The sequence below is a fragment of the Hyalella azteca genome, unplaced genomic scaffold (genome assembly GCF_000764305.2).
Source record: "Hyalella azteca isolate HAZT.00-mixed unplaced genomic scaffold, Hazt_2.0.2 contig11277, whole genome shotgun sequence".
NCBI classification, from domain to species: domain Eukaryota; kingdom Metazoa; phylum Arthropoda; class Malacostraca; order Amphipoda; family Hyalellidae; genus Hyalella; species Hyalella azteca.
Window position 1 is genome coordinate 168,071 of NW_025941278.1, and position 19,149 is coordinate 187,219.

Sequence of the window (19,149 nt, forward strand, 5' to 3'; positions counted from 1 at the left end):
CACCATTCTTCATACCATGTTATTACTCATTGCAATTCAAGGATAACGGAATGACAGCTGGAGAAACATTGTTTGGAATGATCAAATACAAAACTTGTTTAGCTAGCAATAGAATCCGGAAACGAGCTGGGCAGAATGTAGTTAAAAAAATTGTTCATCAATAACAATTTACAGGTTTTTGAAACTTGGCTACCGAAACGTTAATAAAAAACGATTGATATTCGTTGGATCAAACGCGCGGTTTTCTGTCAGCTAAAATATAGTAAATGACTACGCGAAGTGAGTTTGAGCGAAATGCGTAGCTGTAAGTAAAATCTGACAAAATAATGTTTTAACGCCATCCTTTAGCAAATTGGCCCAAAACAAAGTAGTCATTGGTAGCTGCTAGCCAGACCCTCATGCTGTGCGCCCACCTTATTAGAATTCATTAAAACTCTGAAGTGTACAAATAATGTGAAACGTCATTGTTGTTTAGAGGAAGTGTCCCTACATAACCGGGAAATATATTTTTAGTACTATTAGATTCGTTAAATAATCTCCGGTGTTCCTCTATATACTCGTGCTTCACCTTATGACCGATCCACTCAAAATGTTCAGTACAACATACGTGGGAATACAGCATCTACATAAATTATATAAATATTTATTTTATAAAATAAATTAAATCAAGAATATGTCGTGTTTAACCTGTCCACTTGATGCAAGAAATTCTTAATATGAACAACAGGTGAAGGAATTCAATAGTAATTTGTCTTCAGTATTCCTTACCTGTTCCGTAGCCGACAGCTAGGGTAATTTCCGGGCAAAAGTTAAAATTATTAGCTGAAAAATTCGAATTTTGCTAGGCATGTGCATTTACAGATTCCGGTAAATTAGTTTCATATTATTTATGGTCGAAAAATCGTTAGACCGAATGACGTGTTTCACTGTACGGATGCCTTGATCCTGATTAACATCAGGATGGGGTAGCTTTTCATTGCCAGTCGGAGAATTGATCGTCAGAGTGCATGGAAGGAGGAAACGCATCCCGTCTTCGGTTCATGACTCTCCTCAGGAGTACCGTCAAGTCTTGCAGAGACTTTTCCGGTAAGCCTGATATATCAGGAAGTGCAGAAGGTCGAACAGGCCGAAGCTTCTGTTTTTGATCCAGGAGGAGTTCAGCGGTGAGAGCCAGTCCAGGTCTATCGACTGTACACGGCCGATTCTCTCTTCTTTTCCCCTCAATGCGTCGCACCGGAGACTTGAGCCGCGTTGGGGATTTGACTCGCTGCCGAGGAGGCGAGATGTCTCGCTCTTTCTTAGGCGACGAACGACGAGAACTCGGAACAATAGGTTTCTGGAAAGTCCTGCTACCGCGGCGAGGAGACGTTGCTCTGCTTTCAGTCTTAGTGTCTCGCTTGCGGAGCTTCGAGTAGTAAACATTGTAGTACTCATCGCTACTCCATGAACTGCACTGACTTTCTCCAGCACTGTCCTGCTCATTTGTCCGACTTTGTTTTACTGTTTTGCCATTTTTTATTCTTCGGTCTGTGTCCCTAGCCTCCCAGCTTCCTTCTAAGGAATCGTGCAGGTCCGATGAGCGGCTCAGACTACCGTCACTCGATTGCTTGTCGCGTCTCTTGAGATCGCGACTCATTTCAACGGAAAGTTCGCGCTGCCGTGTCCTGCTTGACCGAGACTTTTGAGGTCGTCTGTTGGGCGATGGCTTTCTCTCCTCGATTTGTTCGTAAGTGACGTCACGGCGGGACAAGCGCGAGCGGTGAGCCCGATTAGGCGATGATCTTTCCCGATCGTCCCCAGTTGCTTTAATTTTTTTCTCATTACGATCAGGACTTCTTCCACGAGCTTTGCTTCGTTCTCGACCTTCGTTCTTCTCACGAGGACTGCTTTTCTCTCCTGAATTACTCTTCTCTCTAGAATTAGCTTTTTCTCTCGAGTTATTTTTCGCTGACATCGACTCTTTTTGCTCAACATATTTCGACGATGCTCCTCTTTTATCTACGCTCGAGTTACGTCGACGCGCCGGAGCTTTAGGAGGACTAGTTTTTTCCTCGTTGAGTGACATCATCCCGGACATAAGAGGCACCTCTGGAATAAATAAGTAGAAGTACTGAAATTGTTCAAACGATAAAACCTGCGGATAATCATAAAGGAAACGCTTTACCTATACTTGCTGTAATAAAAAAATCCATGTCACTTGTTTGATAAGGAAGTCATGGTCAAACGTATATGCTTCAGACAATTCGAAGGTTTTTCCCGGCAAGACTTCCTTCTTGTTGTCATTCAACGTCGACAAAACAGGAATCGAATTAACATGTTTATAAAAATATGTAGTTACAACCAGAATATACTACCATATAAGATATAGGACTAAACGAAGTCTACTTGATTGGAATTTAATGATGAGCAGGCATAAATGAGCATAAATTACCTCTAATTGCAGAGCTACGAGAGGTCTTCTCCTTTGCATTCTTCTTGTTCCTTCGCAGTGTCTCGACACTTTCTTGCACGGCGTTTATCACGGTTCTGCAGAGGAAAGTTCATCAATTTCTTAATTTTGCGTAAGGAACCAACTAAGTATCGATATCAGGTTAATAAGTGTGTTTAAAATATCGTCGACTTTTAGAAGAAATGATTGAATTTACGTCTGACAAGACGACGTAACATGTCACAAACTTAATATAAAAAACAAACACGCAAGAATTCATATTTATTTTCAGGAAAGGGTAACTGACCATAGCTAACCATCAAATTAACGCTAATTGATCAAGTCGAGTACGTTTATTAATAAGTAAAATTATATTCCTTGCACATTCAGAGTACTTCATTCAAGTTCAATCAGATTACGCATGAATCCTCAATGTAATTTCTGTGTAAAATGAGTGAGAAAATCAGAATTTTTCTACTTAGTGTCATCTTTAATTTATTTTTCTTATCTTAACCTGGCCAAAGGAGGGTCCTGAGGAAGACTGGTAGGTAGGTGAGCTCGCTGGAAAAGACCTCGCCAAGATGGAGGCACAGCAGCTTCTTCCAGAGCACCCAGTACCTGTAAATAAACAATTAAAAACTAACATCGGCTATAACAAAACTTTCTTCATAATTATTTCGCTGAATATTACATTAAAAGAACTATAATTTCATGTCTGATTCAATGAGTTACCACAATACATCTATTAATATTATTATCTGACATTTTTACTCATAAATTACCATGACTACGTTGGAAAAATATTTTTAAAACAACACACCTCCGCAAAGCTGGGTCTCAGTGACGAGTTCTGAGCCCAGCATGAAGTAATGAGCTCCCTCAGCTCTCTGGACACGTTGGCGCTGGGTAGCGGCGGTCTCAGCCCAGCTTCCACCGACTCCAGAATCTGGAAGATATAATTTTCATTTAAAATACCTAGAATTTCTTTATAACGCAAGAAATAATCATTATTTGATATTATCTCGAGATTTTGTATGATAATCCCCCAAAAAGTTGCTATTTTTGAGTCTATTTACGCTTCTCAAGGCCGTTTAACAAATATAATTATGCAAAGATGATTTGAATCTATGTTAAAAATGATGATGCAATCATTAGAGTATTTTTCGTTTCTTCACAATCGATTCCATGTTGGGACCTTTTAACTTCATAATCACGCATTTTTGAAACGGTATTTACAACCACCAACTGAAAAAGTTGAGCAAAACATCTTGAATACAAAATTCCAACAATTCATCCAGTTCAAACTTAGGACGAATATTTTGTCGACAGAAAAGTCGACTTATCCAGTGTGCCGTGGTCAGAAACGGGAAAAAAACATCGATACATCCCTATGATTTCCGGTCATCCCTCAGATCAAGCGATGCAATAGAAAGATTGAGGTATGAATTCCGGATTGTCGTAAGCTTACAACCACCGTAATTTCGTTTCAGTGTCCAGACCTGGAGTACGTCGTAGCCCCGGAACGGTTGCTCTGACGTCAGCATCTCCCACAGGATGATAGCGTAGCTGTACACGTCACACTTCGCTGACACTTCACCCTTCGTCAGCAACTCGGGTGCCATCCACGCTGGTGTTCCTCTGAAACATTTGAAAAAATATATAAGTAGATTAGAATGTGAGATATGCAGATACAGAGCAATGCTCTAAAGTAGAATCATGACTTCTAATGATAAATAGTAATTGGAAGTAACACAACAATCGAGCTAAAAAAATTACCACATTTGAATCGTTCACTTGTAACTTCAACATAGCAGTAAGGTTGAGCTTATATTATATTATATATAATATATATTATGTTGATATTATAAACAATGTACCTGATAGCACCCTTTTGCGCAGGTGAACGCGAGCGACGCAATATAGAGAAACCAAAATCGGCGATTTTGGCTCGTGAATAAGCATCCAGCAAAACGTTCATCGATTTCAGGTCAAGATGTAGGACCTGTAAAAAAATTTTTCAACATCATTTCATTCCTTCAAACAACAGCGTATTATTAGGCGTGAAAATATGAAAACTTTCATATTAATTGTCATTTTATTGTGCTAAATTACATTGAATCAGCAGGAATAGAATAGAAATGTCGGCACTGAAGAAATAGGCCCATGGTCTCTTGCCGATTCCTGTACTTCTCGTGACTTGATTCCACAAGGGATCCGGCTTTTGGAGCCCGATCCTCCCGTAAGTGTTGTTAACAGAATTTTAGCTCCCATAGCTCCACCGTTTGTCGAGTAAGAATTTCGTTTCACAAGTCACACACACAGAGCTTGTCAGAAATAAATCACCTGAGGGTCGTGTTTGTGGAGATAGTTCATGCCCTGAGCGACATCGCGTGCGATGCAGAAATACGTGGCGTGGTCGAGAGGCACCGGCTTTCTGTCGGAGGACATGTGAATTATTATAAAGTTTTAATACGGGATGAAATGGGCGAAAGCGTTTTGTTGTTTGAACTCTAATTACTCAATACTTGGTTGCATTAAAATTGTAATAAAATAATAAATTTTCCTAAATAACGATTCTTCCCCAATGAGTGCTGTCGCTTATCGATCGATTTAGTTGTTCGAGAATGTTTGGATTTGACACCTCTCAGAGATTATCAATTATCAAGTGATACCATGATTTTTCACACATATTTACAGGATGCAGATAAAAAATGAGCGTTCATCGGAGAATAATCTGTAAAAATTTTAATTATAAATTAGATATATCTGACCCGTCACCATGCAGCAACGCGTGCAGCGAACCGCCGCTCATGTACTCGAGCAGCATGAAGGGACGCGCAGCAGTGCTGCATACGCCCATCAGCAGCACCACGCGCGGGTGGTGCAGCTGCTGCAGCAATGCTGCCTCAGACCGAAAGTAGTTTTTGTCATCCTGAAAAAATTGTAAACATTTATACTACACACTAAACTTGATTGAAATATTAACTAATTATGTTTCGATAAAAACGCGTCATGCGCAGAAGTTGTCTACATCAATATTTATTCTGCGAAAAAAAATCAAATTTGAATTGGAATGACTACAGCTAACAATTTTCATGGGAAAAGTGAAGGAATTCATAAATTTTTCTGCCTCTACCTTCACAAATTCGTGAAGCACTCGTGCCGTACCTGCGATAGTTTCAGTTTAAGTTCTTTAACGGCGACGTCGATGGCACAGAAAGTGCCGCGGTAGACGGTTGAGAAGGAGCCTTCTCCCAGCACGTCACCAGGCCGCCACTCCACGTCTCTTTGACGTACTTCACACTTCGCTAGGGCGTCGCAGCCTCGAAGGCGTTCTACTTCATTCTCCAAACTCCTGAGCATCATGTTGATAATTTTAGTGGAAATTTAATTTCCTTGTTTTTAATTTGATACTAGATAATTATTAATATTATGAGAGAGGTTGGTGTGGTATGAAATAAACAAAAAGCTCTTCACAATGAGATAGAATTCTTTAGAGACGTAGGTAGATACAATAATAATTGGAAATAATTATTACGATGACTAGTTTAAAAACATCTGCATCAATTATTTACCAGGCTCAAGAGATCGAAAGCAGGAAGATACTTACCTTATTTGTTTCTTTTGAGCTTTGGTCTGCGAAACCATATGGGTCAATATGTCATGATTCGAGTAAATATGGTCGAGGGGATTAGATCTCTTGGCAGCTGAAGAATATCTGTCACCAAGTTTGACGAGCGGCGCCGCGCTGTTGTCGGCTTTCGGTTCAGCACAACATTTCGGTTCGTACAGCTTATGGTCTGCGTACTTCAGGGCGCAGTCTCTACAGTCGCGGTCGCCGCTACTGTGGCTTCCTGATGATCGTTTCCCGCCAGCATCTCTGATCGGAGTTCGGCCTCGACGAGACGACGTTTTCTCAACCGATGGAATGTCTCGGTTTTCATAATAATCTCGTGACCGAGCACGAGACGCGGGCTTCGCTGGTGAATTTACAAGGGATACTCCGTCGCTCCGGGCATGAGACTTCATCTGTGAATAGTACATTTTCAAACTTTTTTGCTCCATAATTATGATAGACGATTGAAAAATTTCTTCTAGAAGAATATAATAGCAAGCAAAAAGGTCAGGTAAATTCGCCATATTTTCATTGAGAACGTTAGATTACACAGTGTAAATATGATGAATTTACTTGGCATTTTCTCAGTTATTAAATTCTTAGGTAATTTGCGATATTAGTAAATGAATGAAAATAGACAGTTAGACGAAGTCTTACTATGCCAGCGAGTAAATTTAAAGTGAAAAGGACACATCTGCCACTAATAATATTGCGCTGTACGAAAAGTATCTGACAAAATACCTACGAAAAGTTTATATAATGCTCGCCAAGTTTCCAGTATGAACACGACATCAATAATCATACATTTCCAACAGGAAACTATTTTTCGGTAAAGACCGAGATATACAGGAGACAGATTCAGAACTTCAGGTCCAACGTGAATAATAGTTGTCATAATTTCTCTCCTCACATTGATATCGGTCATAAAGCGGAGCCGGTCTAATAATCTGGTGGGACAAACTACAAGTGGACAGCCTATATTTTGTTCTCAGCCGACACATAAACCTTTATAGACGTCATGTTTTCTCCCAATAGAGCACACAAATAATGTAAAGTGACAGTTTTTGCGTTATTTTAGAAACGGGGTACATTTTCTCGAGTAAATGGTGAAACCTGAGTTTTTGCCGTTATTTAAAAGTGGCTCTCAATGCGTCCGGAGAAACTATCTTTGATGACGGGAGCATCACGTATGCCTGCCTATGCTATGCAAGAAACTTTCAAGAGGAAAAAACGCGGACCAAAAAACCGGTTAATCCTTCGGTCGTTTTCTTAGGATGACAGACATACCACAAAAAAACATTAAATTTTGTGAGAGAGATAAGGAAGCAGATTGTTTTAAAGACATCTATCTTATTAGGACATAAATATCATGATCATCACTATGGTTGCTGACGAAAAAGATAATTTCTAGTTTCGATACCGTAGTCTTATAAAATTTTTGAATTTAGTTGTTTAACATCAAAGTTTAGCAAACAAATTAAACGATTATGCACTAAAGAAATCAGAGGCGTCATCTTGAATGAGATCAGATATATTTTATTTTAGCTCTCATATGAGCTTACCTGTTTCGTCAGTGTGGATATGATTCTTCAATGTAAAGATATTTTACTGCCAATAATTATTGCATAACACTGTGAGCTCACTTTGCAAGTAAATAACTACCAGCAACATTTTGATAGTAGGTGAACAATTATTCAATAGTACCTTCTCATTTCGATACTTATGAAATCAGTGCGTATGAAAATCTCACGCACCATCTTAGCGTGTTCTTCACAAAGGTTCCCGCTGAAGTCATAGGTTCCATTGCGTCGTCTAGCGGGGCGCCGCGACGGCCGCTCGGGGGACGGGCTGTGGGAGCAGCGGCTGCTGTTGCCCGAGTAGCGTCGACTCCGCTTCGGGGAAGCGCGGCGCTGGGGGGATCCGCTGTGATCATCTGGGAAGAATAATGTGGATGTAAGTAAGGAATTTATCTCAATAGATACCCAAAATCCATTGATAAGATGTGCTAGGATTACATAATTGAAGTTATGATTACATAACTTGATGCGAACGTTTTTACCAGATGGATCGTCAATACATCGTCCCATATGCAACACTTTATAGGGAGGTACGTCAGAAATAAAATTCATTAATTGCATTGTATGGACAGCTGACACGTAGCAAGACTCATGCTAAAAACAAACGTTCAATCAAGCAGAGATTTGCAGTGGCAAATGAAAACTAAGCTCGAAATCGTCAAGCAACCTCACTAAAGTTCATCGCTAACGTTGGCGTCGTCTGAGAGTTGCGGCGGCAAGAGAATAAAGGGAGGCTTGTTTGCCACGCTGTCGACCGAGGCTCGCGGCGACCAACAACAACAATTGCAGCTCCAGCAACAATAACGGACCACGACGTGACCGAGTACAAGACGGAGCAACGGCTCGTCTTCAACCTACGGCCATAGACACATCAAAGAAAACTAACTCAATCAGTACAGGTAACTTTACAGGCATTTGGTGAGAATTGTTTGAAAATTTATTACATTTTCTAACCGTGAATAAGCATACGAAAAATAGACAGTTTTTACTACCTGACGATTTGCATTGGCTTTTCAGTTATTAGGTCAAATCATGGTGTAAAACTAATAAAGCTGAACTAGGATTGCTAATTTTGATTTGGAATATGGCATGTACAGTAGTGAAATCGATTTCGAATTGCTGGAAAAAACACAACTTTTATTTATCGAAAGCTTATCAAGGAGAGGTTGGTTTTATATAAATGAATCAAGCATCATTCGGGTGTTATAAAAAACTAATCAGATATGCAGGTACATACAAAACGGTTTCGTGGGTCATCAAACAAAACATAAACAGTAGATGGATGGAAGTATAGGAAATATCTTTGGATATAAATAATAAAATATTTATTTACTAATAAATGTATCAACCGAAATCGCAAAGGATAATTTATCGAAGAGGTCGACTTCAAGAAAATTCGTAGTTTTAATCATGTATCAATTTCTAGGATTACTCATTCAGTGAACTCATATCAATTCCAAAAAAGCACGCGTAAAAATTTGAATTTCTTTGGATAAACTGAAAGCCAGCATGCCGGGACAACTGGTCAATTAGCCCACATCTGATTTTAAGATATCATTATATATCAGTATAATGGAATAAAAAAATACCCCAAATGCCCAATCTTACGCAAAAAGGTTAGAGATTTGAAGAAACAATCTGCAAATGTCTACGCGAATGTAATTGCGCAAGTCATTCAGATCGTATCAAGTCTACAGTAAAGCTCTCACCAACACCTGAGCCAGCATATGGCGCTCATGAACCTCATTGCGGGAGAGAAACAGCAATTCTATGAGTACTTGAGATGAATATTTTACGTTATGTTTATTGACCTAAGAACTTGAAGTCTTAACTCAATTTGAATCGCATTTCATGGTCTACATCACATCTAAGAGAAGATGTATCGATAAAAACATGCTGCATCGATATAATGTTCAATGAAAATTTGATTTTCTTCATTTGCGTCAAAAGCAGAAATGTTTACTCATCAGTGATCTCAGTTCATGTTTTAGAGAAAGACAGGTTCGAACACACAAAAACAAACCTGGCAGCATGTAGAGATTTAATCTCAGTAAAAAAGTATAGAGGTTTTATTGTAGCATAAAAGAAATAACTGGACGTTCCTATTCAACGTGGATGACGCATCACTTAACATACGCTCAATTGTTATCTAGACCCGAAATATTTAAACTCGCGTGCCGCTTGTAATCTGATAAGAAAACGTGTAAAAATAAACAACATTTCAAAAATCAAGTTTCATAAAATTATTGTGTGTTGCTACGGAAACTTTCTCTCTCGTCATGATAACTTCTAACAATATAGCTGATAAAAAAGTTGATTTAGTGTTTAGTGCTATCGGGTCGAGTGTGAAGAAGTTAACGGCTGCAGCCAACGACCTCTGACGCCATGTAGGTCATCGCTGGTTGAAAAAACGTACCTGCAGAACTTTTCAAATGCAAATCTTCGCTAGAGAAATTTTACAACGAAAAATTTAAAGTTTCTCATCAAAAGAGCCAACGATTTTTGCCTTGTTGCGCATTCTTTTTGAAAAAAAAAATAGGTATACAGTAGCGATTACATATGAAGAAATTTATTGCTTCTAAAATCCATCAGCAGAAAAATCTCGAGATCTAAGCAGAAACTCAGGTCAAGGTTATCGTGGCAAGGGATTTCGGTTGAAAATGTCTGAAGAACACTTTTTCACTAGTCTTCCGGGAATAATTCGAGAATAAACGAGAAACTGTAACCAGCTATTACACGAGATATTAGTCTCGGTATGGTAAAAAAAAAAATTATGGCGGGGACTCGGCCGTGAAGATTTTTCACCATTCTACAATGGTGCAGATAAAATTATTTTCCAGTTTTAAGGCCTAGATCGTATCGAACTCTCAAGTCGCCATATTAATGATAGGTTTTGACAGCTCGATAAATTTATTATGCAGACGGGCACGCAAACGTATGCCAGTCTATTTGAGTATGCGAATTTCAGATATTTTACTTGGCCTATGACACAGCTAGCCAGAGTGAAAGGTACCGTTGAAGCTACTTCAGAAAAAAAAGTTACTCGGAGTCTTATATGGCTGTGAGAGCTACGTCGCTTCAACCGATCCTAACACAATGATAGACTGAGTACATCTATTCGTAATTAAAATATACAATGCAAGTGATATAGAATAGTTAAAAAGTCCAATTAAATCTTGAGAATAATAGAAATTTACTTCTACAGGTGAACATTAATATTATATAGGTATTCATTGTATTCGAAGAAGAGGCATAATTTATATCTACATTGTATTGCAGGTAGAGGCGGAAGTAAAGCGACACCATTTAAAATGAAACGCAATTAAGAGGAGGTTGCGTGCAGGCTGAAGCATACCACGCGTTGTATCCTCCATACCGTAATCAGGCTCATGCAATTAACGAGAATTAAACTCCACTGAAAGTCTCATGAAAGAGAGAGCTGGTGAGCATCACAAGCTTCGTACCTACATATGATAGCTCATTAAGATTCTATCGATACCAATTTGAGTCAGCGTGACCGGCAGTTAATGTGTCAATTAGCACTTAGCAATTACACACCACTTTCACTGAGTTGACTACCAGTTTTCCCTTATATTGAGTAAATTTGAAGGAAAAAATATGTGGGTATTAAGGAAATTGAGGAAAAATTTGATAATTGATATTTGAAATTTTCCTTAATTAAATTAAGGAAAATTTGAGATGAAAATGACTCTCGTTCAGATAATATACTCGTAGTTTCAAGAAATATTTACACCGATAATGTAAACGAATATTCTTCATGCTCACACTTCTCATTCAATCTATTTATTGCAATATAATACATGCCAAAGCTCATTGACTAGCAGTTGAAAGTAAAAATTAATACATTTCCATGTATTATCGGATGACCCTAACCATATTAAAGTCGGCGGTATAGATCACGTACATGCGAGGCCTGTATCATCTTTAATCTTTACAATTACTTTAATGTAGCTAAAAAACTTCTTCTGGAAGTACGCTGTACGTATTATATTTCATTGTAAGCGACGTCAATCTCAATCAGAGGACTGGGGCTTGTCACTCGCAGGGCTGCTAGTATTATTTTCTGTGTATACTGATGAGCAAGATCTGTTGAATAAAAAATATGATTGTTTGGCGAGAGCAAATGCGAAGGTAGATCATCAACACACATATTTCACACTATAAACGACCTCCAGAGCGTCAGGTGCGGTGTGAGAAACGTATGATAACCTTACAGGGTTAAAACACGAGAAGAATTACAACGAAACTTAGAATAAAACGGCAGATTACGCTTTCATCAGATAAGATGCAGCTTGGATATAATAAAATATGTGTTTAAAAATTACTTTTTAAAGACAACACTTCTGAACAATCCAGTGCCTTGGATGTTACACATGTACAACGAATTTCTAATTTTATTTTCAAATTTTGAAAAAAAAAAATTATTCATCAAAATTTTTTTAAGATATCAAAATTTTGTAAATTTTCAAAATTATTTATTCTGTCAATTGATTCATGCATTGTCTCTGACTTTATGCAATTGTGCAAAAATTTCAGATCAATTGGACAGGTCAAATTTGTCATATATGGATTATAAGATTTGTAGCAGACGAAATTATTTTTATTTTATTTTTTTTAATAATGAAAACAATTTTTTTTAATTTATAAAATTATTTATTCTGTCAGTTGATTCATGTATTGTCTCCAACTTTACGCAAGTGTGCAAAATTTTAGATCGATTGGACAGGTAGAAGTGTGTTAAATATCGATTATAAGATTTGTAGCAGACAGACACAGACAGACAAACAAGAAGTGAAGTTAAAGAGAAGTGTTGTAAAAACTGACAGATGTTAATTATAAGCATAATTCCCTAGTTATTAATTATTTTTACGAATTATCTCGTTCAAACTTTTAATCGAGTAACAATTAATTGTTAACAAGTGAGAAAATAAAATAAATAAAAAGTTTCAATTTTTACCTTAGTATTTTGCTGGGAATTCCTTTGGTTAATGCTGTACAAACGAAAACAAACAGGTTCTCTCGAACCAAAGATTGAATTTGGCATCGTAATTCCTCAAATAAAAAGGCTATAGATTCAGCGCACATTGATGGGCCTCTCGTAAGGTTCCTGAACTCATCACTATTCAAAGATCGAGTTCTATTGACAACATAACCGACGCAGTACTGAATTAAATGCATTAATAAGAAGAAAATATCATTATTCAGCCTGTTAAATTAACAAAAAATATTGTAATTCTTATGTGATGGAAGAGGTATTTGACCACCAAGAAGTCGAGTTGAACGCACGTGTTGTTTTCTTGTGTTTTTGAAGTGTATTGTCAATATTGACGCGAGTCTGAATGGAACTCAATGACCATTAGGAGGTTGCGCTATGCAAATCTACGCCAAGAGTCGTAGATGCGTATGACTCTGCAATATTGGGTCACAGCTGACATCACCGTCGCAGCTGCCGTCGTGATCCATCAAGAGGACTTAGAGGCACTTTTTATGGAGGCAGCCACACAAATTTGAAGTCATCGGTAGGCTATTACGAAACTCAGTCATTGCCGTACATATAACGATGCCGTCTCCAGTGGCGCATCGCTTGTCACTGCGTAACGGACAATTGATTTACGAACAAAGTTACAGGCGGAACAAAATTTGTTGCTAGCAAACTATATAGTTATGGAGTGTACTTTAACAAAACGCCCACGGTATTTCAAGAGCTCAAAGAGTATTGCACTTCAAAGAATGACAATTACAATGAAAAACAATGATTAATGAACAGTTACTATTAGTAGCCAGGGTTGCGTACACACTAATCCATCACTATTTCGCGCTTCACCCACCGCGGCTTCACTTTATTGCGGGATTACAAGACATATAAATGAGAATAATCATCCGCTGATCTTCGCCAAGTGACGAGTTTCCGAGGAAGTCGATCGGCTGATTTAAACAGCCCGTGAAACTAAATAGGCAGTAAGAGTGTGCAATTTTGTAAACATTTGAAACATTTACAATATAAGTACTTAAATAAGTACCATAAGTCGATCAATTCCCATTGCGGATTTCACCTATCGCGGGACAGGTTTGTAACGCAACACCCGCAAAAAATGAGAGCTAATTGCAATCATACCCAATCAACAGGGCTGACAGAAGAGTACAGTCAAGATACTTGAACTGGGTGAAATAAAATTAATAGCAGCAACATAATGCTGCAATTCATTGCGGCACTTTTTATTCCAACAAGAACTCTACATTCCGACCGCCATCTGGCGAGGTATGCACGATATCACCCTCCGTATAATACTATTGTCAAAAGAAAATTCTTCCTTGGTAGTAACAACGCTCTAAGTAGAGTAGGTTTACAATAGATGATAGCAGGATGATGAGGGATTTGTGAGGTATGGTCGTGAGTTGTCGACCATCTTCAAAGGGATTTAAACGCTACTATCCCTGATGAAATATTATAGACGCCAGAGGATGAAATAGAGAAGAATGCACCGTACGTGCTGGATCAGAATGTTGTCGCAATTTTTGGAGTTTAGTTCGAGTAATGGTGCTCATTAGCGATGTGAAATTAGAAAACATTTACAATAGAAAGGTTTCATTAGAAGGAATGACCGCTGCTATATATGTAACAATGAATGAAATAAAACTGGATTTTTTGTTTTACAAATTCATCCAAACTTATATTGAATAGTATGTTTAGTGTAGAAGGTCTCAAGTTCTTATAAATGAAATTCCAGTAAGGCAGTGGTTTAATATTAGACCATTTATCGTACGAAAAAATTACCGGTGGCCTAAATTAGTAACATATCTTATGCCTCTTATTATACCTTTTTATATAAAATAACATTTAAATTTTGGTGACAATTTTTCCTGACGTATTTTTTTCATGAAGACTAGTGCATCATAAAAACGACAGAGATTTGTCAGAATGATGATTTGAACCTACTTAGAGCCGTATGTACAGAACCCACGCAAGAGCTATAAGTTAACGAAAATTTCATGGGATACCATGCATGCAGATATTGTTGCGTCTAAATCCAAACCATAAACAGAAAAAAATTGCGTCGTTCTTCATATTCGGGAGGAGAGTTGGTGAAATTCGTTGCTATAAAAACGAATTCCACATACCAATAGAAAATGAGAAAAACGTGATTTTCATGGAGATACAAGTACTTTTCGAACAAGTACCTTGCGTTGAAAAAAAAAATTTCGAGAATACAAATTTTACAGATGTTTCCAGACAGCGGGACAGTAGATCAAGCTTTCAATGTGCAATGTCAGACATCTAACACCGTCGCCATATGGCCGAGTGTTAGTCAAGGATAAATTGAAGAAACTACTATACGGAGGCACATTATTCAGTGTGCGCTTTACTGACCCCATAACCCAGAGCCAGTTTCCTAGTTCAAATAAGGCATTATGTCACAGAAAAATACCACACACTGATTCTTCAGGCAAAATGGCGACTTAAGCTCAATTGATGAGGAGATCTTACACGAATCTCGTAATACTCTAATTCAGCCCGAGATATTCCTTTGCATAAAAATAGAATCCGCCTTACTGGTAAGTCGAAAAGTGTTTTTATACCCGAGAGACGACGTTGAATGTTATATAACACGGGATTTTCAAATTCGCGAAGAAAATAGTGCATTTTATAGTGTTGAATGGAAACCTAGTCGTTTGTTCTGATGATTTCTGAAGCACACCAGCAATCACAAGACAACAATAAGTGTTCGGTGTCAATCAGGCATCTCATTCTATTCATTATAATTATATTCTAAGATTAGATCATCTGTAATTGAAACGTGATATTCGCTAGACGTGGGAGAGATTAATGGAAAAGTACTATATAGGCCTGATTCAGCATGGACAACATTACGTGACACATCACGCAATCAAGACGTCAGTAGTGGGCGGAAGCTGTGAGTTTATAAAAGGGCTGGGAACCTTAGTGAGGCCCCCATGTAACTGACAATTACGCCGCAATGTAACTTGCGTTAGAGCTATAACTCCGACCTGACGGTCGACGTCTTAGCCTATACCTGTATGGTATCTCTCATGTATAACCACCCCGTATCACGATAAGTTCTATAGAGAAAGGTATCTTACTTTTCACTCACGCACTTACTCTACGAATACCCGTCCTCAGGAAGAATAATATTATTAGTCAGTTGAAGCTCAATGGAGCCGCCTGACACCATTGAGTGACACCTATGAACCTGCGGTATGGACTCAAGAAACTGAAGAGACAAAACGGAGTAAAAAGTAATCAAGGCATAAACAATCCTATCCCTAGAGGGAGAGTTCGACCGCGTGGCGCTTCAGCTTTCTACTACTTCAAGTCAAAACAAAATTAGCATATTTTTCCTGATGAGTACATGTATAGTGCGAGTTTTCTATTTTCATTTTGTGTGTTCAATCTCCTCTCTTTTCAGCCTTTAATTTACTATTACGTCAGTCCGTGACTTCTGTAACTAATAAAATGATTTAAATACGTAATGAAATAGGCTGCGTAGTATTGTACAGTTTCAAATGTATCATTTAAATTACAATAGAAAATATAAAGCCAAATTAGCGGCAAAGAAGTACGATTAACACTATAAAATGCCCCGAATAATTTCTCATGGAAAAATAAAAATTAAATAGAATGAAGTGCTCCGGACTGGGATCATTTATACCAAATTATACGTAGGCATGATAAACATTCGATGAGAAAAAAAAATAACGAAGAAAACATAATAAGGATAAAATAGATATAAAAATAGAATAAGAGAAAAATAAGAAAATAATAAGAGAAAAATAAGACCCCGTCGTTGCGGTACTCTGCTTGTTAGACGTTGAAATCAAGCAAACAAGATCATTAACACGGCAGACGCTAGCTGCTGATAACGTTTCCCTAAAACATGCTTGAGTTTAAAAGAATATTTGAGACGTTCTGCAGGTTCCCAATGACCGCAAAAACTTAACGATAGCCGGACCACGCTTTTTCCGCGCGAGCACATGGCACACTGTCAGAACTGGGGCAATGCTTTTAAAAACCTGTCGCCCTGTGGCGCGTTGTCGTCTTCACTTGGGGAGGACTCACTCAATTTGGATGGCACCTGTTCGTCAACAATGCTCTGAAATACTCTTTGTTCGCGAATAAATTAAGTTGGAAGACTTCCCCGGTAATTTATGCAAGTAATGAACCCATTAATTACACTTAAACAGTAAAATAATACAAGTGGGTAATCCAACTAACATCTAAACTAAGGTATTTTGGCTACGAAAATGATTAAATAAATGGATTAAATGTGAAAAATACTGCTGTAATGTTCTGAAATTACTTCGGGAAAGAGGCAGCAAATAAATTTTAAATTTATGTTGTAATGATAAATTTAAGTGCAAGTATAATGAAAAATTACTTTGCTCCGTTAATATTATGATTAAAAATCAATTTGTTTAATCAATTTCATAAAATACTCACCGCAGCATGAACGGCGAACGCGAGCGGGCGAACGGCTTGGAACGTCTGACAAAGAAATGCTTTGGCTGCGGTCATAGCACGTCGAGCAACAGGTCGAACAACTGCCGGCTGAGCGCTGAGGGCTGCCATACGGAGAGTGTCGGCAAGATCTGTACGGGGAATACGATCTCCTCGATGGGGAATAGGATTGACGTACGGGAGAGGAGTAACTTTGAGGGGAATACTGCTGTGACGTCGAGAGATGCTTGCGACTAGGGGAGTGAGATAAATACTTGGATCCCGACGATGACGAATACCGACGTCGCGTAGGAGATGAATCTTTGTATCGGGAAGAAGACGATCTTGCTTCGTCTTCACGGATTGGAGATGGACAGCAAGATCCAGAGCAACAGGTTGTGTCGGGCTTTGATAGCTCTGGAGTGACGCGGTAATCATCGCTGTACGAAGAGCGATGGTCACGCGATGACCGACCGCCTCCTTTGTACGAAGAAGAGGAAGGCTGTCTAACCATTGTAACTTTTCTTGTCTGATTGTTATGAATAGTATTTCAACAATTATACGGTAAGTTCATCCAAATCCACTCTGAATGATATTTCAGTAGTATGATATTAAAAATAAATTTTCTGATTCTTTGTTCAAACAGTCGTAAGTACCGTACATTGTTTAGTTCATCTTCTATTTTCAATTTCAGCAATATCATAGAAAAACATCTACAGGTTGAGTCATCACCAGCCACTGATACTTTAATCAAGGCACGCTGAAAATAAATTATTTAGACCCTATTGAAATATAGAGACTTAAGTTCATATATTTAGAATTACGTAAAACAAGAAAACAAAAAAGAATACAGTGTACGACAGGAATTCTTTCTAACCCAGCTTCTAAAAAAGTTGAACAGCTATTAATTTACATTTTCATCGAGTAATTGAGGTAAAAAGCGAAGTTAATTTGACCCAATATGACCTAAATTATTTGCTCTTGTGTACGAGGTGCCGTAACATTTAATTCTAATGGCTTCTGAATTGACTTTATACAACCTGTAAATAAACTAAATAGCCATTTCAACAGTAACATGCAATGGGATGCAAAGAATCGAGCGAAAACGTAGCGGACTGGATGAATTTTACATTCATAAATCATATCAACGTGAAATACTAATGTCACTATATAGATATACTTGATTGAACTTTAAAATTATTTACATTCAAACTATTTTTCATGAACCAACTCAATTATAAATCATATAGATTTCCTACTGCTTAGTATTCTTTAATTTAATGGTATAGGAAGCTTGTTCCATCTACCCGGACGTTTTCCACGTGGAAAATATCATAACTTCCTTCCCGGGCTGGAAGAAAAACGTTGTCCACATAACGCGCCACAATGAGAGTGCAAAGAGAAAACTGCGTAGAGTTGACCTACTTTTTTCGGGAGTACGAAGAGACAAAGAAAGCAACTTTCATAGGTCGTTGCATAATAAGCATCCTATAGGCTCCAGTGAACTCAATCTATCTGCCTAATGAACGAAACAAAAATTATCTCAAAATGCATTCTACAGATAGAAATATATTTCTTGCGTAGTTGAAAAATAAAATTTTCAAGGTTTAGATTACGTACCATCAACTGGGTAATCTGGCCCTTGTCTACGTATAATTACACCTTTTTTCCTTTTCGAATTAGTAGCATACATAGGATCAATTTAACGGAATGACTGATAAAGGATTGAGAAAACCCAAGTAAATTAAAAAAACGATACATCATCAAAAAACCGAATGAGGCCGATAAAAGCACAACGAACCTATGTGACTAACTGTCCACGTCTCCACGACAATCAGATCCTCGTGGTATTTTTTTTAATCACATCAATTGACCCAATACTTACTGGCCCAGCCAGTTTCGGAACGGAGCAATGACCTCCTTTTGGGACCACAAGAAAACGTTAAATCCTGCCAATCAACCCAGTCATTAAAAACGAAAATTTGAAACTTTTTCAGCCGGAATAAATGTAACTACAGAGTGTACGTACGGTAATTGACCAATTTGACCTAAT

At 38.0% G+C, this 19,149-nt stretch overlaps 1 protein-coding gene across 1 annotated transcript; it reads right to left on the reverse strand.

Annotated features, from left to right (window-relative positions):
• Positions 1–257: 257 nt before the first annotated feature.
• LOC108678818 (probable serine/threonine-protein kinase DDB_G0268876) lies at positions 258–17,896 on the reverse strand. The gene is made up of 12 exons (XM_018167303.2): positions 17,100–17,896; positions 7,799–7,977; positions 6,039–6,457; positions 5,597–5,783; positions 5,200–5,360; positions 4,772–4,862; positions 4,306–4,430; positions 3,928–4,066; positions 3,249–3,374; positions 2,943–3,046; positions 2,432–2,526; positions 258–2,088 (listed from the first exon to the last, which is right to left on the reverse strand). The coding sequence occupies exons 1-12, from the start codon at positions 17,608–17,610 to the stop codon at positions 974–976; spliced, it is 3,252 nt and encodes a 1,083-aa protein (XP_018022792.1). The 5' UTR covers positions 17,611–17,896; the 3' UTR covers positions 258–973.
• Positions 17,897–19,149: the final 1,253 nt, after the last annotated feature.